This window comes from Zeus faber, assembly GCF_960531495.2.
Source record: "Zeus faber genome assembly, chromosome: 1".
In the NCBI taxonomy this organism is placed as follows: Eukaryota; Metazoa; Chordata; class Actinopteri; order Zeiformes; family Zeidae; genus Zeus; species Zeus faber.
In genome coordinates, this window is record NC_137193.1 from 33,556,877 (window position 1) to 33,583,683 (window position 26,807).

At 40.7% G+C, this 26,807-nt stretch overlaps 1 protein-coding gene across 2 annotated transcripts in view; it reads left to right on the plus strand.

Annotated features, from left to right (window-relative positions):
* trappc9 (trafficking protein particle complex subunit 9) overlaps positions 1-26,807 on the plus strand; it is a 243,905-nt gene that overhangs the window by 45,820 nt on the left and 171,278 nt on the right. For both annotated transcript variants that reach the window (XM_080017647.1, XM_080017648.1), the window contains 3 exons: positions 131-257; positions 2,192-2,324; positions 9,735-9,898. In XM_080017647.1, the coding sequence (XP_079873773.1) occupies positions 131-257; positions 2,192-2,324; positions 9,735-9,898 (424 nt within the window). The remainder of the gene's footprint in view (positions 1-130; positions 258-2,191; positions 2,325-9,734; positions 9,899-26,807) is intronic.

Consider the following 26,807-nt stretch of genomic DNA (forward strand, 5'->3'; position numbering starts at 1 on the left):
GACTTTTGCAACTGACTTTAGTTCATTTTTGTTTATTTTCCGTATTAATCATCAATATACTGGATGAGATGTCAGATTTTATTAGATATTTACCAAATTATTTATTCACTTCCACAATCCTCTGAACCAGGGTTTGCTGACGTCTGGAGTGTTGTTTGAGTCCCTTCCGGCTGCACTTTCCCTGCCTGCAGAGTCTGGACTGTACCCTGTTACGCTGGTTGGTGTCCCACGTACAGCAGGCAACATCACTGTCAATGGTAAGCAGACTGACACGCTGGTTCATTGTTGTTTCACTTTGTGCATTAGGTATTATCTGTCAAACAAATGGCTCCAAATGGCCTAAACTGACACGTTTTAAGACGCCATTTTCTCTTTTGGCTCCGTTTCTGAGGGAAGATGCTACCGTTACTGTTACTGTTCGATGGCACCGACATGACATTTCAAAATCCCTTTAATAAAATTTTGAAATCCACTAGAATGATTAAATTCTGTGTTCAATTTGACCCAGATATTTTCTCTAGATAGAATGTTGACTGCCCTCAGTGGACTTCAGCGTTTTCAAAACCTTAATGTACAGTGTGGGGCAATTTAATTAATCTACCATTATCTTTTGTTCTGAGGCAGAGGGGTGAACACCAAACAAACAACAGTGGTTCCATAATTGGAAAAGTGTGTGTTGCATTTGTAGAGTCAGTCATAGAAAATACACAATATTGACACACCATTACAGAGGAAGTGATCAATTCAGGTAGAATTTGAGTGTATCTGTTTCCAAAGTTCTTTCTGTTAAGGTTGCCATCATGGTGTTTGACATTCCCACTAATCCCGCACTATCGTGTAATGATTCTTTGTAGATATTAATTGCTTGTACTGTTGCTGCCGATTAACACTCAATATTGGTCTCCATTTTTTTGATCAATTACATGAATCAGGACTGGATGTGATAGTGACAAATGTAGGGCCATGTGATGATTCCTTTCATCCTCATTTATCAGTAATTCCTCAGCTAAAGGCACTGATACCAGCTCCTGCTCGTCATATTCAGAGTCCATCAGGGAAATAATCTATAAAGATATTAATGGATAAAAAAGAAAATTATAATATGTATATACAGACAATAAACTATATAACTTTTTGATGAGAGGGCTACATTTACACTTCTGCAGCCAATGGTGGGAAATGTCAGGTGTACAGGAAGTGAGGTCTTGAGCACATCGAGCTCTGTTACATTGGCAGCGGACAAACTAACATTTGATTGTACCTGGCCCGAAGACATTTAAGCATTTTTTTTTTTTTTGCAAAGTAACGTAGGATGATAAAGTTAATTAATTTAAAGAATATTTCAAATTACATAAATAATTACCCCAAGATATCACATATAGTGCGAATACTCATTTTTGATTATATGAAAAAGGTTTTAGATCTATATCTTTCTTCTTTTCATTTGGTGAGCATGCAACGTGCGTCTCATCTGGTTGGGTTATCCCTAATGTTTGGGTAAAAAGCTTTCAAATTTGTTATATTTGCGTCAGTTCACACCTACACATCTCCACATGCGTCTCGAGTAACCACTTGTAATCTGATCTCACTTACCCGCTCTATATGCAAATCTCATATATTGTGATTATAGTACAGCAATATATATTATAATCTCATAGAGAAAGATTTTGATTTTTTTTGTTTCCTTACTTTCTTACTTGTATGGAAAATTAAATACTTAAACCTGACTCAGAGAATTGGAGTAGAGTGTTTTTGATTTCTCCGCTAGACAGCAGTGTGCTGTGCACCCTGCATGCCTCTCGTGCGAGTTTTCCTTATTCTTTATTTTAGATCTATTTATTTTTGTTTGTTTCCTACTTGTATGAAACAAAATGTTTAAACACAACTGAGTTAAGGGACTGTCCCATTCTGTCCCGTTCCAAAAAACCTATGCGTCAACATTGTACCATGCAGCGTCCCACATTTCCCCGTTGTTTATATATTTTTGTGTAAATACTTTACTTATAAAATAATAATAAAACAATATACACAAAAACATCAATAATCTATTATTTAATAATAAATCTGCTATTATTTATTATTTATTATTAGGCCCAAGCCTACTACGGCGTTTTTTTCCCCCTACATTTTCTCCATCAAAATGGTTTGAAATAGTTTCTCTAAATGGGACCTTATCTTTTAAATTTTTAAGGATACCACACATCGGTGTTTGGAGTGACGAGTGACTGTCTCCTGGAAGGCCTGTCAGACGTGAAGACCAGTGGCTGTTTGGTGGAAGTCGTCCCCTCTCTACCTCGAATTCAGCTCACCACCTCACTACCACGGTTAGTGGCAATCGTGTGACACTGAAGATAAGTCAAGGAAATTGCTGCTTTTGGAGGATTGCAAAAACCAAAGAATACCATTTTTTTAGAGGTTACCTACTTCACGCCCATATTTTTACAAAAGTGTTGAGAGTTTTGTGAGTTTACAGAAACCAACAGATATCTATTGTCGGCAAGTCCTGTCAAAATATTGTGGCTTTTAAAATAGAGTAAAGTGCGTCAATTACTTATAAATGTTTTCTTGTAGTGAGCTAGAGCCTTATCATGTTTTTCTTGTTTCTAATCTTTTAGCTGTGCCGGAAATACACAGGAGAAATAGCGGCACTAGATCATTAGCGGACAACTACAGTGGCTAAATATCTGCGTTGAGATCAGCCAGAAAATATCGAGATACCTTATCTCACATAGCTCAAATTATACATTCCCATAACAAACTACCACCATGTATTTAGTAGGTATGGACGAATACTTTTATTGATAATGGATAATTTAGCGTGTATGGAGTGGTAGAATGTCTCTAATGCAAAAATCTGATAGCAAGAGCCGTATGAAATATTTCAGGCAAAAAGCCACTTGATTTAGCTGTATCATCATGTCCTAAAAATTACCCGAAACCAACTGTCTAAGTCATGAATCAGATCGGTATTTTGGTATCGGCTGAAACTTGCAAGCAACCACCTATTATAAAAATAGACTTTCAGATTTTGAAAGTCGAAAGCTTGTGTAAGTGCAAGTCAATAGCAACTGGTCTAAAAGTGTCCCAGATGTGTGAAGATCCTCTGAGTGTTTTATCTAGATGTCAACATTGTGAAGCACATGACAGCAGCAAGGTGTTCATTCCTCACTGCGTTTTGAAACACCCACAATATACGGTATATGTATGTGTTTGCTAAAATATATTTTGGCAGCTGGCTGTGGCCCAACATTCCGAATAGTTATTCATTGTATATTTAGAAAGCCCTGAGGTGAAATACATTCCTTCTGTCAGGATCACATTCATTCCTTATGAATACCGAGATATATTATTGTGAAACTGATTAGATGTGTCAAATATTAACAATAAATGCAAATGCTTTTACAAAGTAAAATGATAAAATAATAGAAAGAATGAAATAAATGTAAAAACAGGGTAAGATAAGATAATAAAAGTGTTTATACAAACTTGCATTGAAAGAAAACAATTAAACAAGTAAAATGCATTTAATAAAAAAGGTAAGTATTATACAAAATTTCACTTTTGGGATCATCAATTGAGACAACAAAATTCCTCAGCAAATTATTTTCTATTATTAAAGGACCTTGAATTTTACTGTCATGACTGCAATAAGTACAGCGATCGAGATGAACACCGTAACAAATTCTTAACTTCCAGTTCATCTCTCTCAGATCGCGGTGAGATGTGTACATGTACTCCTCACTTAACGACCTACCCGTTTAACAACCATTTGGACTAACCACCGGCTCTCCGACCAGTTGTATTGTGTGCTGCGTACAATAGTGCGGCGTGCGTGCTGTGTGCGCACTGTGTGCGCGGCGTCTCAGCGTCAAACATCTTATCGCGCATCACACTTTATATACTATATACACTATATATACTATATATATTATATACACCATAGTCTATATACTATATAAACTGTATACATTATATACACTATATACACTATATATACTATATACACTGTATACATCTCATCTCATCACCGTTTCAGTGTCATTCCCACAGTCTGTCAGTATTCACTACACTAGCGTTTGCAATGGCCACACCCCCTTTTCGTGAAGTAACACGGGTCCTCGCTTATCAACAAATTCGCTAAACGACCTGGTTCTAGGAGCGGAACTCGGTCGTTAAGGGAGGAGTACCTATACTCTCAAATCAATGTTGTCTTGAGTACAATTTCCAGGAAAAGACTTAGTAGTAAACATGTCTTAATCGTCATCATTTCCAAACACACTCCGACAGGTGGAGGCCGATTCGTAAGATCCTCCATTAACCATCAAAATACCTTGGATTATATGGTCATGACAGTACGAGAACGAGCTTGTTGAATACAGCGATTGAGATTAACACCTGAACAAATTATTTTAAGAATTATAAGTTGCGCATACAGCGGGGCAAGCCAGTTAAGGATTTATTCATCCCATGTTGCTGAAAACTTTATTGGGATCCTGATTGTGATGACTCCATTTAATGCTATTATTACCCCATTGAACGCAATCATTCAGTTCTGCTCTTGGAATGGGATCTCCAAACTTTCTATGAGTATGATAAAAAAATATAGTAGAATATACAAGCATTAAAATGATAAAAATCAAGTACCAACAGGATAAGGTATAAATAATGCAGTAGTGGGGAGTGTGGTTTTTGTCAGTTGTGATTGCTCATGATGTTAGTGAGTAAAACAACAGGGATTTGTTTTCCTAACAGTCATAAAAAAACGAAAACTCAGGCTTTGGTGTATATGAACATGCATCGTTTTGCTACATTACAATTTTAAGGCAGTTTTAAAACAGAACTATTAATATTTATGTTTAAAGGTGCAAATGTAAAATTGTAAGGAAATCTTTGGAGGGGCTGTGCCGGTGCTATGCCAAATCCTGATGGGGCTGCCCCGGTGAGGTCCGCTGACAATGCTTATTTTATTACATTTATACTCCACCAGGTACTGAACTGTTACTTCCGGTCACTGAAGTGAAAGTTCTGTCACAAAACTATATTGTTACGTATCCTTGCGCATTTTTAAGAGTACTGAAATCCTGTCGAAAATCAGTGCAAGTAGAATGTGCATAATTCATTTGTGACAGCGACTGGTGAAAGGTATACCATGTTGGGAAAGGTGCACAAATTGACGCAAATTTTTTTTTTTCCCTGTTTTTTCTTTTTCTTTTTCATATTACAAAAGTTTAAATGTTGAAGAACCCACTAAATATAACAAACAGTTTTAGGATCACTAAATACTTGCTATAGTAAAAGTGTAAACGTTTGTAACTAAAGTAATCTTGTCGTAGTCTTATAGTCAATAGTCTGCAGCGCATTGTGTGGGCGTGGTGATAGATTTGCATCTTTGGTTTCACGAGCTGTTGTTTAAGAGTTTCGGTTGGTAAGCCCTACCATAAACAAAATGCAACACAGCGTTATTGTCAACAGACACATGCTTGTTTCTGTTCATCTATGATGAACGAAAAACTCACAGTACTATCGTCTACCACAACAATTCCTGCTTTGTGAATAGATCTTTGATAATAAAAACTATGACATTGACGAGACAGTACTAAAATAATAGTGGTGGGCTATTGGACATTCAAAATGAATGATATTTTCCCCCAATTGTGTGTATATTCCTCAAGATTTTTCAGTCTCTCAACTTATTTTCAAAACAGAGTTTTGGAGTTACTCACCCATTGTTGAACTCGGAACAACACCACAAACGCTGATCTTACGGTTCCTTTGATGCACACATGCAGATCAAGATAATCCTTCTATATTCCCTGTGATGTCAAGTGGACTAGACCAGGTCTTCGTCACGTTAAAAATATACTGCGCATAATCAGAAGACACGAAGAGCTGACGTCACTTCTGTAACAATGTTTTACAGAAACAATAACAAATAAATAATAAGAAATTTCAGTTCTCCGTGCAAACATATTATTTCTGTGTTGTTATGGATTAAGAGAAGAGGGTGGCAGAAGCTCTTTATTATATCGCAGGGACTGGAAGTGGGCAGTGGGAGGCATCGGTGGTGGGGTGCTCCCAGAAGACAACAATTGGTGATAGGATCAAAAAGTGAAAGATCTGAAAAGTGCCACTTTCTTAAAACTATCATTGTTATAAAACAATAAATGCGGGAAATGGGAATGTTGTGAAGTTACAGAATAAGAGGGGACGTGCTAGTATAGTGAGCATGAACTTTTAACGAAAAAAAATAACTTAAAATTAAAGGATTAACTTGAATTATGCATTTTCCAATATTTTATTAATGATTAATGATTCAAATATATAAATAAATCAACGGAAAATACAATACATACGAGGTAGAGTATCATATTTTCACGTGTAATTTTTTAATACTATATTCACACTTTAACCCACTGACAATGACAGGTAGTCCAGTGGGGGAGTGGTTAGGGGTGGAGTTAACACGCCTCCTTCCATTGACTTCCACTGAAGTGTGAAAACTTCAAGATCTTTGAGGGGGATTTTCTCTGCTAGAAGAGTTTAGGTGTACCAACATTCAAATAAGCATATCTTCTTAAAATATTTTCAGATTTCAATGTATGACACATCATTTGAAGGCTTATAATCTGTACTTTCATCTGTGGAAAAACTGAAAAATTACTGTGGCCTACTTGGGAACCAAAACAACAGACTCACTCATCAGACACATCTCACATGTATGAAATGATCCCAAATGATCACTTTAAACATACTTGATTAAGCCTAACCAAATTATTTAAACAGCGCTATTATATGTGGTTTCAGGTTGGGCTGTGGATCTTGTGTCTACAGGTAGGGTCGGGTTGCGGAACTGATTGGCCATATGTTCGGGTGGCGGGGCGGGTACTGTACGTGATTGCACGGTGCAGAGCTGGAGCTGGTCTTGTAAATCAGACACATGCAGGACTTTGCAACAGGCTGGTTGCGTGTGTGTGGAAAGTGGCTGCACAATGTTGTATTGCGCACAAACGTAATGTTAGTGCAGTCGTAACTTTATGGAGGCAACCAAATAAAATGTTGACTTTTATTAAAATTACTTTTTTCAGCTTGGTGTGGTGACTTTGACAAATAGAAGTAGAAAAATCAGACCAGAAATTTAAGTATAATAGCCGGCACTTTAGTTATTTGGAAGTAAACAATAATGCAAAAACAAAAAGAACACTCTTTGACCATGACAAATGTGAGCCACTGCAGCAAAATCCGCTATCTCGTGCACTTCTAAAATTGCCAGGAGCAGCCAAATAAGCTGAAAAAAACCATTCATGAAAAAAAATTCAATTTTGCCAGATCTGTGTACCTTTGTGTTTTTTTTTTTATTTTTTATCCCTGAACGTATTTTCAAAACCGAGTTTGATTAATAAATGGTAGAAAAATGTTAAACCGTGGAGTTAAATATTCCTGTTAGATTACACGGAGAAACACAGTTCACTTACCGAGACGCTGGACAGCACTGAACCGATCACTGAACACCGATCGATTGTTTCCTTTAAAGCGACGTCCAGGTGAAGATCATTCCTCCATATTCCATGTGATGTGAAGTCACAATGTGAAACCGTTTTGATAGAGTTCAACCTTTAAATCGTACTACTTTTACACACATGGAGACTTTATTGTGTAGGGGGCGTATTCCAGCGTGTTCCAATGAAGAAGTGATGCTGATGTGCACTTCTGTAAACAAGACGAGGATCCTTCGGTTTCACATGTCTGTGAAAATTTTAATCTCCGTGTTGTTATGGATAACGAGAAGCGGGTGACGGATCTAAATCATATCGCCGACCTTAATCTGACCAGTGTGATAGCTCGTTAGTAGTCAGTGTAAGCAGCGTCCACTGGACTTCATTTTCCACGATGATAGTCAGTTCTCTGACAGCGATGCTGAATCTGATATCGGCGTTATCCCGAACTTAGAGAATATTTCGAATAGCGGCTTTCAACCTGAAAGTTAGAAGTTGATGACGTGGTGAAGTCCATTGAGGTTGGTGATGCATATTATGAACAAGTAGCAATGCACAAGATTCTCAAGTTTACCTGCAAATGCAGGCAGGGGCAAAAATAAATTGAAAAGAGGCAGCCCCAAACAGGCTTTCAGAGAGTAGCTGCGGTAGGGTTGGGGTTAGCCCACCTAATAACTCCAAGAACTTTGAAGATATTTGGCTTACGCACATTTATATATTAAATGACACACCGAGGCTGATGTACAGAGACTCCTATTATTGATAGACTCTACATTTTGTTGTGTTGTCTGCACTTTTACACTCCTAAACAATTCCACTTTTATAAAGCATGTATAATCATACTGTTAAATAAAAGCCTTTTTGAAAACAAAAGATGTGTGTCGATGACGTTGTTCAACATTCCCTCAAAACATTAGAACAATGCAGAAATTGCCCCATTCAGTAGGGTGTCAAGTCCCTATTCAGCAGAGGGTCAAGTGGCCATGTGAGAAGTAGCCATGCGGCTCCGTGGGTCCTCCAACCATTTGCATTCGGGGAGCTGGCTGAATTACGCCACGTGTGGGGGGAAAACTTTAAAGGTGATTATCTCAGAAACACAGTTTTCCACACCCTTGTCATTAACACGTCAAAGCTTTGAAAATATTTGCTTGATTTGCACGAGTGACACCTTGTTTTTGAAACTCTGATTCTTCATTTTCAAATTACGTGAAAATAAGTCCAAAGCCATGAAATGCACCTAAAGTCTGCAGTGGGTCACAAATTATTTAAGTGGGCCTAATCACGGGTTAGTCAATACTCCAACACTTATGTTTTTTGTCAATCCCTGCTTTTTAACTCTTTTAAATGATCTATTCTCTATGTTAAATTCAGTTTAGGTTAGACCAGTCAAGGTTCTAACAGCTAATTTTAGATGAAATCCCAGAGTTAACTCTTTGTTTTCTTTCTTAACAAGGTGAAGAGGTAAATAACCTTTTTGATATGAACCTTTTTCCCTTCTCTTCCCCTGTAGGCAGATTAGTATTGGAATTCACCTCTGTGAAAACAGAGGTGAGTTTCAATATCAAGTAACCACAAGTAACATCACAATATCAAACTATCATAATTCTGACAGCCATAGAAATAATAAGGAATGTTATACTCAATGGTTGGTAAATTATTTTTTTAAATTTGCCGCAGATCTTGTGTCGACCGGTAGGGTTGGGTTGCGGAACTAATTGGCCATGCATGTCGAGAAAACCTCGACATGCACGTTGCGGGTCTTGAAAATCAGACACATGCAGGACTTTGCAACATGCTAACTGCACGCATGTGGGGAAAGTGGCTGCACAACGGATGATGTATTGTGTTGTGCACATACGTAATATTAGTGCAGTCGTAAATTTATGGAGGCAGCTAAATAAAATGTTGACTTTCATTGAAAATAGATTTGACAGTTTTGTATGTTTTTATTTATTGTTATATATATAAAAAATAAATTCTGGACAGATGGTTGCCAAGGGGGGGGCAACCAGAAGCCACAAAATGTTTGCCAATTGACTAAATCTTGTTGCAGTGGGCAACCGGGCAACTGTTACTGTCGAGTCCTGCAGGCTATTCATTTGATTAATTTGCGTTGCAATTACAAATAAATACAAGCTTGTCATGTGGCAAAGTAATCGGTGGACAGACTCACTGCTTACATTTTTCACTGCTAAAAAGGGTGGATCTTTCTTCTCCTTGCCTGAAACGGTGACCCCGCAGGTCGGCCAGCATGCTGCAGCCCCTGTCCAAGGAGGAGCTCTCCAGCAGTGTGTCTGTCCAGCTGTTCAATGGAGAAAGCCAGGAGCTGGCCATCACCTTGGAGAACATCGGCACAGAGGACATCGAAACCCTAGAGCTCAGCTCCAAGACAGTCAGCACCAAAGGTCAGTGCCTTCGCCAGTCCGAGCACTAAAAACGTATGCTGTTCCATTGACCAGGGTGGTTCAAATTCTGTGATTTAATCAATGCAACACCAAACAAGTAGTTCAGCCTTTGAAATAATCACATTAAAAAAAACGACATAAACAAAACATTTCTGACTTCCACGCATGAAGTATTATGCTAAGGGTTGAGCAGCTGTGTCTTTCTTTCTCTTTCTCTCACTCACTCAATGTGTTTCTAATCACCACGAGGAGTCACAAAGATTTCTGTTGCACTGATACACCTTTTCCCACTGCACCAAAAACCCGGTAACACCCGCTCAGAACCTGGGTCTTAGTCCCGGGCAAACTGACCCGGCATAAGTCCCTGGTTTTAATCGGCAAACAGGACACCCAGGTCGATCTGCTAATTTTGGCCCCTTTACCTGATGCGATGAGATGTGTGGTTGAGTTCCGAACACTGGCGCATAAATAGACAGGAATATCCATGTATCATTCCATCATTTCATATCCCATTTAGAATCCACAATCATAAGTTATTGACTTTTTTTCCCGCATGGGAGACCATGAAGTGTTGTGAGTGTGAGGATCGCCCTGTGGAGAACCCCCACGTTCTGATAAAGTTACCGTGCGCTCCATGCTGCTTCTACTGTAGTGTTGGGTCGTTCATGAACGATCTGATTCTTTTGAACGGCGCAAAATATTTTTTTTCCCCAAGTTTTACAGTTTTATATGTTGTTTGTTTAGGTTGCCTTCGGCGCTACTGTTTTGTTCCCAATCACGCTGGAACCATGTCACGCCCCCTTTCAAATGTGTTTGTTATGTTGAATGTGACACACCAGAAAAAAAACGGCATTTCTCCTGGCAATGGGAAAGGTGTCATTCGCCAATTTTTAGCGGGTTGACCCGGGTTTAAAACATTTGTCTCTGTTTCCCCAGGAACCCCCCAGAGTTTATGTAAAGAGAAATGTTTTTGCTCCCTACAATGTCAATTCTAACATGAAAGAACCAGATCACATTTGGCTCTGTTTACCTTCTATGGAGATGAAGAAACTAAACAGGGGGCCTAGAGGTGCATTGTAAGGGACTGTAATCCGCGTCTGCCAGGTCAAGTTTGCAAGTACCTGTGAATTTCACTGTCTGAGGGTGGCACCCAAGGAAACAGTTGGGGGGCACAGACTTGTAAGGGACTTCTGAACCAAGCCGCACCCTGTTTTTTTGTATAAAGCCTGCTGTCTTCAGAAATGATATCAGATTGATCAGAGCGCTGCTTTGGAGCAGTTCTGAATCTTTCTCTTTATTCTGCAGAATAAATATCTTGAATATTCTCAGTTGTTGTTTTCTTGTAGCGGGCATATTGACCTCACTGATCTTTGCGGAAGAATTTCTTTCACAACCCGCTAATTTTGGTGTGAAAGCGGTATGAGACGACCATTCTCATATAATTCACATATTATGTGCTTCTCAGGCTTAACCAACAGCAGAGGTGTAACCAAGCTCATATTCCCAACACAGGGATTCCCATTGATTTTTTTCTTAAGCGAACACATCGACATAAAATCATGTTTTTCTGTTGAACTTGTCTGCCAGTTTGGTTTCAAGTGCTTTGAGGCAAAAGGAATGTCTGTTGCCACCTCTCTATTTTCATAAACTGCTCACACAACCAGTCAGTTTGGTATTCTCTTTTTTTATTGCACCATTCCGTTTGCATGGTGGCAACATCTTTTGGCAATTGCATTCTTCTTCTTAAGATTAAAAGATTGCCATGTAGGCTTTTAAAAGTGCCTTCTTGTTATTGTTTGCTTATTGATACAGATATCTCATCAAGGTTCATATTGCATCCTTTGTGTTAGTATATTTTTTAAGCATAGTAGTCTACTTTTTATGCCAAAATCTAGTGATGATAGCATGGGTTAAGAGTAGTCTTTTGTAGTTTTTGCACTGTTGGGAGGAATCGTTCCAAAGGCAATTAATCCATAAGAAATGTGAAAAATATTATATTTAAGTGCAGGGATCATTAAAAGTTGATGGCCTTTTATTAGCTGCTTGATTTTTACTATAAGGCTGTGCTTCAATGTCAAATTTAAATCCAAGCGGTATGCACTTTTACTTCATCAGCCATGCAATTTCTTATCTGACAATTTCCAATGGAATGCAAGCTGGGTAACTTGTTAGCCGATCAGAATTAAGTGACTTTCTGTGAACTGCCTTGTAGCATTCTGTGTGTATATGAGTCAAAGTTTGTATTTCTTGAATTCAAATTTCCATGCTTTAAAGTGATATTCGGTCAAAGTTTTCTCGATGAACCATCTTCATCCTTTGTGCTTAAAGGGGCATAGAGAACTTTTGTGCTGGATCGCTTTACGATTGCTCAGAGGCCTCTGAGCGCTTAGATAAGAGAGTAGAAGGACGCGTATTCACTGAAGAGGTAAATTGAAATTGTCACGTCGCTGTAGCCTTTGACAACTTTTTTCGCTGGAGATGGAGGCAATTGATTCTCCACCACATGTGTGGCTACTCATCTCTTAAGTCCCTTACCCACTTGGACTGAAAGCCGTAAATATATAGCAATGTTCCCTAGTGGCGTAATATGGAAACAGGAACCAGTTTCGATGTTCCGCAAAAGTCGTTACCTAAAATTCCCCACTCTCAACTTAGTAACATTTCCGGGAAAATGCCGGTATGGTTGTAAATGCAAGTGTGTGGGAATGGAAGCAGTACCATTGCCATAATGTAGCGTGGGAGCCGAATCCAAATAAAGCATTTGTGCAAAAAAAATGTCATACAAATGTTTTAAAAATCATGTTTTCGGGAAGAAGGAAAGCGAGTCCAATCCGAACCATGGAGCTCGGCTGCAAAGACGAGAAACTGAAACACGTCCATTCTCTACAGAGACAGGTGTTTATATTCTTAAATTTAGTTATTTTTCTTTTAAGAAATGCCACTCGGACCATAGATGTGTCTCTTACAGTTAGGAGTGCTTCTTGCTGCGGTGCAGCCAACGGGCAAGCAAAGCGCTTGTGCCCGATGTCCCCACTGGTTCCACTGCAGTGCGGAGTCAAGGGAGCGAATGGACAGGGAGAGGTCGAATGGGTGGGGAATGTATTAATGACTGATTTAACTTCAAGCCTTGTAATTGTTTAAATCTAAAAATTTACATTTCAAAAATATGCAGTAAGAAGTATTCTTTTTTTAAATAAAAAATGTTGCGTGCATACGTCCAGATACATCACAGACTGTGCATCCACATGCACAGAGCAGCGCTCTGTGTATATGGATGTGTATGCATTGTTCTGGAATTGTTCTGTTCTATAGGTGTTTCAGGCTCTGGCGTCCGCACAGCACACCGCAGCCAGGGCTGGAGCACCATGTCTCACCGGTAGGCAGCACGGAGGTTCGGTTAAAACCGGCACTATAGACAGGGGGTAAGAGCGTGAAAGAAAGTGTCCCCATTATGCACGGTTTCGTTCCATTCGTGCTTGTTTAGTTCCAATTGTGGCAGTTTCTCTCACCACGTGCCACCAAGTGGCGCGTTCCAGGACCTCTGGCACAGAGACACAGACGCAGGGGGTTGTAAACACCAGTTTATTGTAGCGAGTGGGCTAGCTGGAATTAGCCCAGGAGTAGAGAGCATGTGTCATGACACGGGTTCCTATCCCGAGTGTGTGTGGGGATGGGGGTTTTACCTGCTGCTCGTTAGACCAATCAATGAGCAACAGGTATGCAGCCAGACCGATCCCAATTACCTAGATCCAGGTCAAGTGTGGCTGCTCAAACCACACAATTCCCATACCACAACAATGTTCTTGCGCGCCGATTCCATCGCTGCCGCGTGCATCGCTGGCACACGCATCTTCGGTCCCCTCAGAGAGGGACACAGGGACGCAAAATGTGCTCTGATCGCTCCCTCTACGCTAGGCGGCCGCCTTTCTTGCCTATAGGAAGAGCTGGCCCTGGATATCTCTATTGGTTAGATGCAAAATTGAAAACAACAAACCTTCTTATTTTAATTGCAGCCTTTGCAATATAAAAATTGCGTTCTATTAAATTGCGATGTCGGTTTGAATTAGATTGATCATTCAGCCCTACCGCCTTTGCCGGATATTTTTTATCTAGCAATGTTACAGATTCCATGTGGTAAAGGAGCTTTATATTCAGTATCTACGCAGCTGTTAGTGATTCCTATTTGAGGAGGAAAAGGGAGGAGATAGCTGACATAATGAAAAGAAGTTGAGTATTGAGTACATGTTCATGCATGACTTCTTGCTCTGTTTGGCCATGTTAGCTAGAGCAATTGTGATGTTGTAATTGCGTTGTCCATTTGTGCTTCTTGAACCCATATTTCCCTGACTTTCCCAGACTGACTTCAGTCTTCAGCTTTCAATCTTGCAAGCTATTTAATAACTCATGATTGTGTGTGTTTGTAGTGACTTGAAGCTCAAGTTCACACTTGCCCTACCACCGAATGCTTACTCTTTACATTTTTTGCTTTAAGCTGTGGTAATATTGCTTAAATAAGATGTTCAAAGTCCTTGCCTTATTTCTAAAAGTAATTTCTTGGAGGATATCTAATTTCAGAATTCTTTCCGATGTTCAATTTACAAACGCACAAATGAAGTGAGATTAAAGTTCTATCAAGCCATGAAATATATTATTTGTCATTGGCAAAAATGTTCAGATAGCTTTTGTGTAGAATCCATGTTCATCCAATTTTAATCATAGTAATTATTGATTATAATTTTGTATTAATTATTAATTTAGCAAATTTTCAAATGTATGCACTCACCATCATTAGACAGTTTCCCATTCAATCAAATACAGTAAGAGCAGATTGAACTGCTTTTCACCAAACCCACCTTTTGAAGACCTCAAGTGGATAAACACCACATGCTTTTGGTTCATTAGGAGCAACATGTAGCCAGTAGATTGGGGACAAACCCAAGAGAAATAAGCTTTGTTTAGCGATTCTGTAAATCAGAAAAAGAGAAGGCGATGGGCACCTGCCTCTAAAATGTAATTCTTGACAACGGTTAATGCTGATAGGCCTTGTTTAACAAGGTGACTGCCAGTGTGATGCATGCTGTGATGGACGGAAAATTCCCTTCAGTCTTTAATTATTAATTTTTTTCATGGCTGCATGCATGCACAGGCCATGTTATACATTTAGCACTCATGTCCTTGTATGCTACTGGGCTAGTTCTAGGTTTGATGGGTGTGGTGACTTTGGGTAGAAAAATCAGACCAGAGACTTGGAAGTTTAAGTACAACAGCCGGCACTTTAGTGAATTGGAAGTAAACAATAAAGAAAAAACAAAAAGAACACTCGTTGACCATGACAAATTATTTACGTAGGCCTAATCACAGGTGAGTAAATACTCCAACCTTTATGTTTTCTGTCAAGCTCTGCTTTTAAATTATCAATCAGTTTGGGTTACAGATTACACACATTTTAGTATTTTTAGAGCTTATAGAGCTTATTGTGCGTAATCACCGTGTGTCATGACATTTCACTGCATATGTGTAGTATGTGACAAATAACCTCTTGAATCTTGAATCAATGTTCTAACAGCTAATTTTACTTCAAATCCCAGAGTTAACCCTGTTTTCTTTTTTTACTAGGTGAACAAGTAAATAACCCTTATCCCTTCTCTTTCCTTGTCGGTAGATTAGTATTGAAACTCACCTCTGTGAAAACAGAGGTGAGTTTCAATATCAAGTAACATTTAGCACTCAAGTATCAAGTATCAACATAACAGTTTTACAAACCATAATAAGGAATGTAATTCTCAATGGTACATTTTTTTTTGTCCTTTTAAATTAAAGTCCGGTTCCGTTTTGCACTGTAGCTCAGTTCAGTAGAGTTCAGTTGAGTTCTCAATAAAAAGTTCACAATCATTCACACGGCTACCGCACTGGCAGCAAGGTGCTGTATTCGGTTGTCCTGGAATGCACACTTCTGCGTGCCGTCCGTACAAGCCCACACGAAGGGAGAAGAATGTCCAACTCACTCCAAACAAAAAACCTGACCTGTATGACAGGTCGTGCAGAAAATATTGCCGTAAATATTGGTTCCAATCACATATTTCAATAATATAATATAAAACTAAGCACTAAACAATTAAACCAAAATAGCGACAGAGCAGTACTTTCCTCCTGCCATTGGCACTTTAATTTAGGTTAACCCTCAATTTGCACCAATTGAACATTGTAAATATCAGGCAACACAATATAAAAATATATATTTGTATTCAAAATAACCATAACTTTGTTCTTGACCCATGAATACAGATAACAAACTTCTAGAACAAGTTAAAAACTCACTAATACCGTCTTGGCTTAATTCAACAGTTTTCACAGGTTGTTGTTCCAACAGTAGTTCTTTCAGTGTTATACTTGCAGTTTAGCAGCTTAAGGAAGTATTTTATTTAATTAATTAGCTCCCCTCTCTTATCGGCCTCTCTCCCATCGCACGTCTCGTCCTCCTCATGTCAAACATTTCAAAACACTCGAAGAGAAGGGTCTTAAGCACACAGGCACTTTAAGGCGGTATGCTTCTCTATTAATTTACCTAGGCATATTTTAGAGTTGTTTCCTCATACAAATGATTTATTCTCACAATGTTTTACTTTAATTTAATATGATCTACGCTTTAATGAATTAAAATAATTTATGAACAAATTTATATTACTTATCTCATAGGTATATTTTAATGTGGGCTACATACACCTCTAGCTGCTCATGGAAGTAGAATTGAGGGCATAATATTCCACCCAATATTCCAATCTTGTGTCTGCCATTGTGACACGGTTCATTATCACATAAAGAAACAGCCACCAAAAAGCAATTACTGTGTACCACAGCTGAGTTTGGAGACCTTTCAAGGCCATTTAATGTCACATCAGCTTCCCTCAGGCCCCCGTGATGGGGTGAAGGCTTAAATTTCATCTTCTTTGCATTTAGTATACATTTCAAGGCTGCTGTCTCCCGTGTTCTAGTTGTATGTCTTGGTTATGTTAAGTGATTGATATGCAGGTTGTAGCCTTCTCGCTGCCAGGTGTCGGCATGGATTTTTGTATGAGGAAGAAACGATTGGATATTCTGGATTAAAATTACTCTGAGGAAGTCATGGCGGACACCCTATGATAGTCAGCTTTTGAGTTTGTGACCCCCCCCCCCCCCCCAAATCCCAGCCAACAACGGGAACGCGTGAACAGCTGGATTCATGGCCAAATTGGTAACTATGGACAAAATTCAGAGTAAAAAGAAGTCACTTCAAGCTGATTCTACAACTTGCATAAACATAAGTGAAATATTTGCCAGCACTAGCAACAGCAGCAGCAGCACTTAATCAATGACCTATATGATTAAAAAGTGTAAGTGGTGGTGGAAAAAATGGAGAATAAACCACTAAATATCATTATTTTTCACTTTACTAACCAGTTCTCTCTTCCAAATAATCCAGCCACGTCATCCATCCATTCATGGAATGAAATTGCACAGTTTAGGATCCTCCTTATCCCGTGAATATGCACCAATAGTAATGGTATGTCAGAGTGGCATTAAACACTGTAAGGATGCGCAACGGCATTTTTTTTCCAAGTTGTGAGGGATCAAAGATATCACTGCTGCATTCAAGGCCTGTTGGAAATCTACCGTGATGCCTTTTTTATATTATTTATAATTTATAGACCAGCAATACCCATCCACTAGTACAAAAATATACAAGTTGGTAAAAAATCCAGAGCCATTTTTGAGTCCCTGTCGTCCCTGATATACTGTATATATATATTTGGTATAATATAAAAATGAAGTACAACATTAAAGGCATTAAAATAATAGACAATGAAGGATTAAGAGATGCAGATAAAATATACAAAATAACATTTAAAGACAGATTTATTTTGCCATTCTACTTCTGCCAAGCTCCTGGCTCAAGTCACAGCATGGAAGCAGTATCTGTAGCAGAGGATCTGCTTTGTTTTGTGTTAACCAGAGTGACCACTGGAAAGCTTGTAGCCTTTAATATAGCTCTCTTCAGCGACCCCGTGCTTCAAGTGTTCTGCCTGGTATCCATAATGCACTTTATGCTTCCCTGTCCGTTCTTAGGAAGCATACAGACCTGCTGTGCTCTCACTTTTCTTTATACAAGGTTCCTAACAAGTTCGGAAATGTGTTCCACACATTACTCTACTGACGCTTTTTGAAGTGCGATGGCTCAGGCAAAAGCTTACACTTGACTTGAGAGAGACCACACAGCATCGACGGTAGGTGCTGTGTGTTTCAGCCACAGACAAAAATAAATGCTCTGGAAATTGGAACAGTTGTGGCATTGTTGCCGTCCAAAGGAAATGGCCATAGTTTTCCAGTTTTCCAGTTTCTTTTCATCCCCAAACAGACAAAGCCAACAGTGTGGAGTGCAGTTTATACATACATTACTATATTTTTTAATCTCTTACAAATATCTTGTTTGACCCAATTCATTGTTTTGCTTCTTGGAATTCTTAAATTTAAAAAAATAGAAGGAATCTATCCTACATCTTTATTTAACAGTTCATAGAGCTTTTTTTTTTTTTTTTTTTTTTTTTAATATATAGCTGTAAAGAACCTGATCAAGCATTAACCAGTTTTCCCATTATGTCAGTGCTTCTGTTTTCACAGGCTTTCTTTAAGTATGAATGTGGCCATTATCTTGACCCTTCCTTAACCTGCCTTAGTTTGTCCAGTGCTAATATTCTGGCCTTTCCGCACACCTTGCAGGAGCTTCCATGGCTTCTTTGTGTGACCTCCGTATTCTCCATCTCTGGGAAAAGAATGAATAAATGATGACGAGTTCTAATAGAGAGACAATGTGTGGCAAAGCAAACACCACCCCTTCTTCTCTGCCGGCACACAGCCTCTAACAACTGTCACACAAGGGAGGTGATTTTTTCTTTTTCTTTTTGAGTATAGAGGAAACTTGCATTTCTACCAGACGTCAGTAGAGGGCGGTAAATGTAACGTAAAAGGGGCTGGTCCACTTTAATGCCTCGGAAAGATGGAGTGGGATGGACTCTCGAGCAGAAATAGCAACTGGCAGTGCCTTTCTGTATCCTGTATACACTCCATATGATTTATTTTGGGGATATTTTCCATTTTTCACGACTTAATTGCACATATTTAATCTCAATGAATCCTCAGATTAAGAGTGTTTTGGCTCCTTCATAAAGACAGTGATTGATGATTGGTATTTTCACTGTTTATTGTGAAATGCTTGTTGCTTCTCAGGGTGCCTAGCAAGAAATTGTCTATTTTTTTTTATGACACACTGAACTGAACCTGCATTGAAGGATCTCAGGAAACCGATGCATAATGCTGAAAGACTGGCAGGTTTTTATCTGATGAAAGCCTGTTTCCGCCGTCTCCGGGGACATGGTTGCTACATGAGGATCAGGTATCTGAAGACTCTGCATTGGCACCTGCCAGCCAGTGATCGCAGTGAGATAGATTAGGAGAGTCATGATTCATCAGGAATGAGCCCCCACCCCACCAGATCCCTTTACGACCCCAACACCCCGCAAGCCTCTTTTCCACCTCAAAAGTGCCTCACATGATGCCAACGACGAAACATGCTTTTTTTACCCCACTTGGAATAGCAGCGAATAAACTAGGATAATGATGATGATGATGTGTGTGTGTGTGTATGTATATATATATATATATATATATATATACACACACTACTCACAAAAAGTTAGGGATATTTGACTTTCGGGTGAAATTTATGGAAAATGTAAAAATTTCACGCTCCAGTGATATTATATCATGAAGTAGAGCATTTAAGTAGAAGCATGCAATGGTGATTTCCTCATCTCAAACAATTTATTGAAACAAAAGCCAACAGTGGTGGGTTTACCACAACAAAAAATTCAATGTCTCAATAGCTTGTCATGTGCCCTTGAGCATCAATTACAGCTTGATAACGACGTCTCATGCTGTTCACAAGTCGACTTATTGTCTGCTGAGGCCTGGCCCCCCACTCTTCTTGAAGGGCGGCCCTCAGGTCATTGAGGTTCTGGGGTACAGAGTTACGAGCCTCTACACGGCGACTCAGCTGATCCCATAGGTTTTCTATGGGATTCAGGTCTGGAGAAAGTGCAGGCCACTCCATTTGAGGTACCCCAGTCTCCAGCAGCCGTTCCCTATAGGGCACTGCCCCTGTAGGGCAGTTTTGTATTGACTAGACACACCTGCCCACACTGTAACACCACCACCACCTCTAAAGGCTCGTCTGGTGACAACAGTGGCTGATGCATAGCGCTCTCCTTGACGTCTCCAACATCGTTGGCGGCCATCATTTCTGCTCAACGTGAATCAACTTTCATCAGTGAACAGCACTGAGGCCACTGGTCCCTCGTCCAGCGTAAAAGCTCCCTGGCGCGTGCAAGACGTTGATGGCTGTGCCTGGTGGTGTGGTCAGGTACCCTTGCAGGTCGTCTAGCACGCAGATCACGCTGATGTAAACGGTTTCGAATGGTCTGACGTGACACTTGGGAGCCTCTTACCTCCCTTAAATGTGCCTGGAGTTGAGTGGCATTCATCATCCGGTTTCGCAGGGCACTGTTCACAATGAAGCGTCATCAGTGTGGGATGTGGCCAAAGGACGTCCACTTCTATGCCTTTCTGTGACTCTTCCAGTCTCTGTATCTGTGTTGCAACCTGCTGATGACACTCTGTGACACTAAGCTCAGTGGCCACTTCCCTCTGAGAACATCCTGTTTGAAGCCTCGCAATGGCGAGGTACTGTTGATCAGTTGTTAGGTGTCGTCTTGGTCTCATGATGTCAAAATGTGAACAGCATGATGAAGAGGACTGTTTAAATACCAATTCTAATTGAACCAGGAAATGTATTGGTCGATTCATGGATGAAACACCTGTTGTGAATTTTGCCGTTCAGCTCCTTGTGAGAGAACAGCAAGTTGTGCAAAAAGTACTGAAACATTGAACAGTTGGACATGTGCATTCAAAAGTTTAGAGAAGGTCAAATTAAGTTCACCTGTAAAGGTTATAGTGCATTTTAGGTTCATCCTGAAATTTCACCCAAAAGCCAAATATCCCTAACTTTTTGTGAGTAGTAGTGTGTGTGTGTATATATATATATATATATATATATATATATATACAGTGGTACCTCGACTTACGACTGTAATTCGTTCTATAAAACGGTCGTATGTTAAAACAATCTTATGTCGAAGCAATTTTTCCCATATACACCACGCTCATATTTTTCTATGATTTCCTTCTGAGTTTCAATGGGAATCATTGCCTTTTTCGTTTTCCCATCATCCTTCTTCTTATGACTCATCATGAAGGGTGAAAATAAACAAAATACACAGCACAAAAACAGTAAGTATGAAAAAAATATCGATAAGCCACGAACTACATGCACACACGATGTAGGTCGCCCGCTGACTGCCTGCTGACTGGCTGCCGACACGGCAACTGCAAATTTCCACGGTCGCATCTTGGAGCAGTCGGTCACACGTCGATACAATTTTTTGCGACTCGTATCTTGGATTCGTCGTAAGTAGATGCAGTCGTAAGTCGAGGTACCACTGTGTATATATATATATATATATATATATATATATATATATATATATATATATATATATATGTTGATAATGATGTGTTTGTATGTAATTATATTTGAATCATTGATTTATAAAAATATTGGAAAAGGCATAATTCAAGTTAATCCTTTAATCCATTTTAAATTAATTAAAGTTAAGTACATTTTATTTCATTCTTAGTTCACTATAGAACGTGTACTATATACTAGCTATACTAGAATGTCCCCTCTATTATTCTATAATTTCTAAACAATCCCATTTCCTCCCTTTATTGTTTTATACCAAGGATAGTGTTAAGAAAGTGGCACTTTTCAGATTGCAACAACAACAGTTCCCAGAATGCAAATGGAAGCGACATCCCATCCATTTGCATCCTGGGAATTGTTGTTTTCTGGTAGCACCCTACTGCCTCCCACTGCCGGCTGCCAGCTCTGCAATATGATTGAGAGCTTCTGTCACCCTATTTTCTTAATCCATAACAACATGGAGATGATATGTTTTCAATGAGAAGTGAACTTTCTTGCTTCTGGTGTTTATTTGTTGTTGTTTCCTTAAATCATTGCTTATGTAAGTGATATGTCAGCTCTTCTTCTTTGTGTCTTCTGAGCCAGCGTCAGCGGCATCAGTGCAACATTTTTTTGCCACAAGAAGAAGACTCTTTGCTGTCCGGGTTAATTTATAACCTTATTTTATCAGAACAGTTTCGGCGTGTGTGCTGTATTATGAGTGGGTGAGTAACTTTTTTCCCCTGTGTAACCCTGGTGGATCATGTAGCCTCAATGTTTTACTAATAATTTAATATTTAGAAAGCAAACTCTGTTTTGAAAATACGTTGAGAGGTAGCAAACAACTTGAGGAACATAAATCTGCTAAAATCTCATTTTTGACCGAATTTATAATTGGCAATGTTTTTGCTGTCTAGCCAACAATACAACGCTGCAAAAAATGCCGGGTTAGCACGTTGTGGGCCACATGACGTACACATAGGGTCACACAACAAACAAAAAAGAAATACTGTTGCATTAGTGAAACAGGCACTTTATGGTAGAGGTCATCATGGGTTCCAACTTTGGGACCAAAACCTATCTCTGCCGACATCCGATTGGAACTGATGAATAAAAAAATAAAAATAAAATACCCGGAAGCGTTTTTTCCCAAGATATTACAATTTGTGACAATTTGTAAAGTCAGTGGTCTTGCTTTTCATCTATCTAGTCACTCAATGTTTGTCTATGCTTATTTATTTCTTATTAAATAAGCATAACATTTCATAACAACATTTTTACATTTTGTGAAATGTAATTGGAAGTGAAGGAATTCTGGTTGATTAAGGTCACGGGTGAATCTAGCTAGTGACAGATGACCATCATCACAGCTATCGTAGCTATAGTGGGATGTATTAGGCAGCAAGTAAACAGTCAGTTCTTGAAGTTGATGTGTTGGAAGTAGGAAAAATGGGCAAGCATAAGGATCTGAGTGACTGACAAGGGCAAAATTATGATGGCGAGACAACTGGGTCAGAGCATCTCTAAAAGGGCTGATCTTGTGGGATGTTTTCGGTATGCAGTGGTTACTACCTACCAAAAGTTATCTAAGGAAGAACAAACGGTGAACCAGCAACAGGGTCATGGGCGCCCAAGGCTCATTGATGCACGTTGGCAGCCAAGTCTAGTCTGTCTGGTCCACAGAAGAGCTACCGTATCACAAATTGCTGAAAAAGTCTGAGATAGGCTGAGATAGAACACACAGTGCATTGCAGTTTGCTGCGTATGGGGCTGTGTAACCATAGACTGATCAGAGTGCCCATGCTGACCCCTGACCACTGGCTAAATGCAGCTATAATGGGCACGTGAGCGTCAGAACTGGACCATCGAGCAATGGAAGAAGTTGCCGTGGTCTGATGAATTACATTTTCTTCTACATCATGTGGATCGCCGGGGTTAGGGTCCAATCCGATCAAGCATCTGTGGGATGTGCTGGAACAGGGGTGCCCACACTTTTTCGTCTTGTGAGCTACTTTTAAAATGACCAGGTCAAAATGATCTACCTGCATTAAAAAAATGCTCAATATATGTATTTATATATATACTGAGTATACTACCGGGATCAGCCAAAGGGAGAAGAAGATACTGAGTATACTTGCTATATACAAAATATGTTGGTGTACCTTGCATCACTGCATGAACCTTTACGGCACAATACAATAAAATACATTTATGGTCACTACCTTACTCTGATGACTTGCACTGAATGGAGTCGGCCAGGGTTGCATAGTCCGGACAGTAGCTGCGTGTAGCCTGCTGGTGGCTCGAGTAGAGCAAAGTCTTGAAACCATTTGTCAAAGTCTGACAGACAGTTTTCAATCTGCTCTGTGTAGCGCCCACTGTTAAGTTGCGTACACGCCTTCCCTTAGGTTTCAAGCTCTGATGCGAGGCTTTGAAAGTTCCCCAAATCATGGCGCTGCATCTTTGAGGACAGAAGTTGCATCTTTCATTTGAAGGCATTAACGGAACTGATCATATTGACCAGGGTTTTGTCATTTTCTTGCAGCTGTAAAGAAAGCTCATTCAACATGTTAATCAGATCAGTTAAAAATGCCAAGTCTAGCAGCCACTGATCGTCATTAAGTTGCTTGTATTTTAATGACAAGAAGAAACTCCGGCGATAGTGGCGCCGCCCCTTGCGGTCGCCTGCACTGGCGCTCCGGTCGACTTTTGCACATTTTTTTTTCTGTTTTTTTTATCATAATGTCCGCCAAAAAGCATGGCAGTTATCTCTTACGGCTGCGATGCACTCGTGGATATAAAAACTTCCCTAAAAGAACAACTTTGGGACTTTTTATCCGTGGAACTAGAACTAGAATGACTGAAATTCTACGCGCAAACACTCTCAGTAACAACAAAAACAACAAAAACAACAACAACAACAAAAACAAAAATGGAGCTGCTGTTCCACGAGGGGGCCCACGGAGGAAGCACCGTGGTAAACGAGGCGGCATTCGGGTCAGAATGAGGACGCAACCTTACCGTCCACCTCTGTCAAGCATCCTTCTTGCCAAAATTCAGTCTCTGGAGAACAAGATGGATCAACTTCGAGCGAGGATTACATTCCAACGGGACACGAGGAACTGTTGCTTCCGCTGCCTGACGGAGACATGGCTGAACCCGCTGGTGCTGGATGAAGCCATTCGTCCAGCCGAGTCCTTCGCCGTGTTGCGCGGCGAGAGATTGTGGGAGTCGGGGAAATCCAAAGATGGAGGCGTCTGCCTCATGGTAAACAACCGCTGGTGTAACCCCAAAAACACCAAGACTCTCTCCCGCTCCTGCTCGCTGAACCTGGAACAGCTGACAATCTTATGCCGTCCATTTTATTTCCCCCGGAATTCAGCACGGTCATCATTACTGCCGTTTATATCCCACCGCAAGTGGACACTGACACAGCACTGTCGGACCTGTATGATGTGTTGTGCGGATTTCAAAACAAACATCCGGACGCGGCTGTGGTGGTGACTGGGGACTTTAACAGGGTGAACCTAAAAAAGTTCAGCCTAATTTCCAACAACACATCACGTGTGCCACCAGGGGAGATAGAACTGGGACCATTGCTACACATCGTACAAGAACGGATACAAGACTGTCTCGCTCCCTGCTTTCGGGAAATCAGATCATGCCACGATTTCGCTGGTTCCCGTTTACAGGCCTCTGATTGCACGAGAATTGGTGGTGACGAGGGAAGTGAAGCGGTAGACGGACCAATCAGAGGCTGCACTTCAGGACGCTCTGACTGATGTAGACTGGGACATGTTCCAATCAAGTTCAAGTGACGTCAGCGAGTTTACGGACATAGCGGTGAGCTTTGTGGCTACGTTAGTGGACAGCATCGTTCCCACGGTGAAAGTTCGGATATTTCCAAACCAGAAGCCGTGGGTCGATAAATCCATCTGCTGCGCTCTGAATGCTTGCACAGCCGCTTACAACGACCGTCTTTATCCGGTAATATGGACAATTACCAAGCGGCGTCATACAATCTGCGGAGGGCGGTGAAGGACACTAAATGGACATGCAGAGAGACTGTGGAGCTACAAATGGAGCAACAGAACACCAGACCCTTGTGGGAGGGGCTGCGGACTATAACAAACTACAAGAGCAGCTCCTCCCCAGCCACGAGTGTGGACGCTTCCCTAGCCAACGAACTGAACTCCTTTTATGCGCGGTTTGAGTCTGGCAACAGCACCGCTAGCTCGCCAGCTAATTGGAGATACACCGCTGGGGATGAGCGTGCACTCTCAGTGTCTGAGCATGATGTCAGGAGGGCTCTGATGCGGGTGAACACCAGGAAAGCTGCGGGCCCAGATGGCATATCTGAGCGAGTACTGAAAACCTATGCTAACCAGCTAGCCCCGGTGTTCCCTACAATATTCAACATCTCCCCGGCTGAATCAGTGGTCCCGTCCTGCTTTAAGAGGTCCACCGTCGTCCCTGTCCTGAACATCGCTGCTCCTGCCCGCCTAAATGACTACCGTCTGGTGGCCCTTACCTCAGGTGTCATGAAGTGTTTCGAGAGGCTGATTAAGGATTATATCTGCGCCTCCCTCCCCCGCACCTTGGACCCGTTGCAGTTCACGTACCAGCAGAACAGATCCACAGATGACGCGGTTTCCCAGGTACTGCACACAACACTCACGCATCTGGATGGTCGGAAGGGGGCCCATGTGAGATTGCTGTTCATCGATTATAGTTCAGCTTTCAATACCATAGTCCCCACCAGACTGGCTGTCAAGCTGAAGGAGCTCGGACTAAATTGTCCGCTGTGTGCCTGGATTCTGGACTTCCTCTCAGCCCGGCCCCAGGTGGTTAGGGTGGGGAAGCACATGTCCAGCTCCCTCACCCTGAACACAGGATCCCCCAGGGCTGCATCCTCAGTACAATTATAGCAGTCCTCTGGAGTCCCTGTACACACATGACTGTGTGGCCAGGTCCAGCTCCAACACCATCATCAAGGTTGCTGACGACACCGTTGTCGTGGGCCTGATCACCGACTGCAACGAAAAGGCCTACCACGAGGAGGTCGCTGACCTGTCACTCTGGTGGACAACAGCCTTCACCTGAACGTCAGCAAAACTAAGGAGCTGATTGTGGACTTTAGGCGAGGATTACAACCGAGGACGCAGGCGCCCTTGGTGATCAATGGGACTTCTGCCGACAGGGTGAGCAGCTTCAAGTACCTGGGAGTCCACATCACAGAGGATTAAACATGGACTTTACAAACAGCCACTCTGGTGAGAAAGGCGAGGCAGCGTCTTT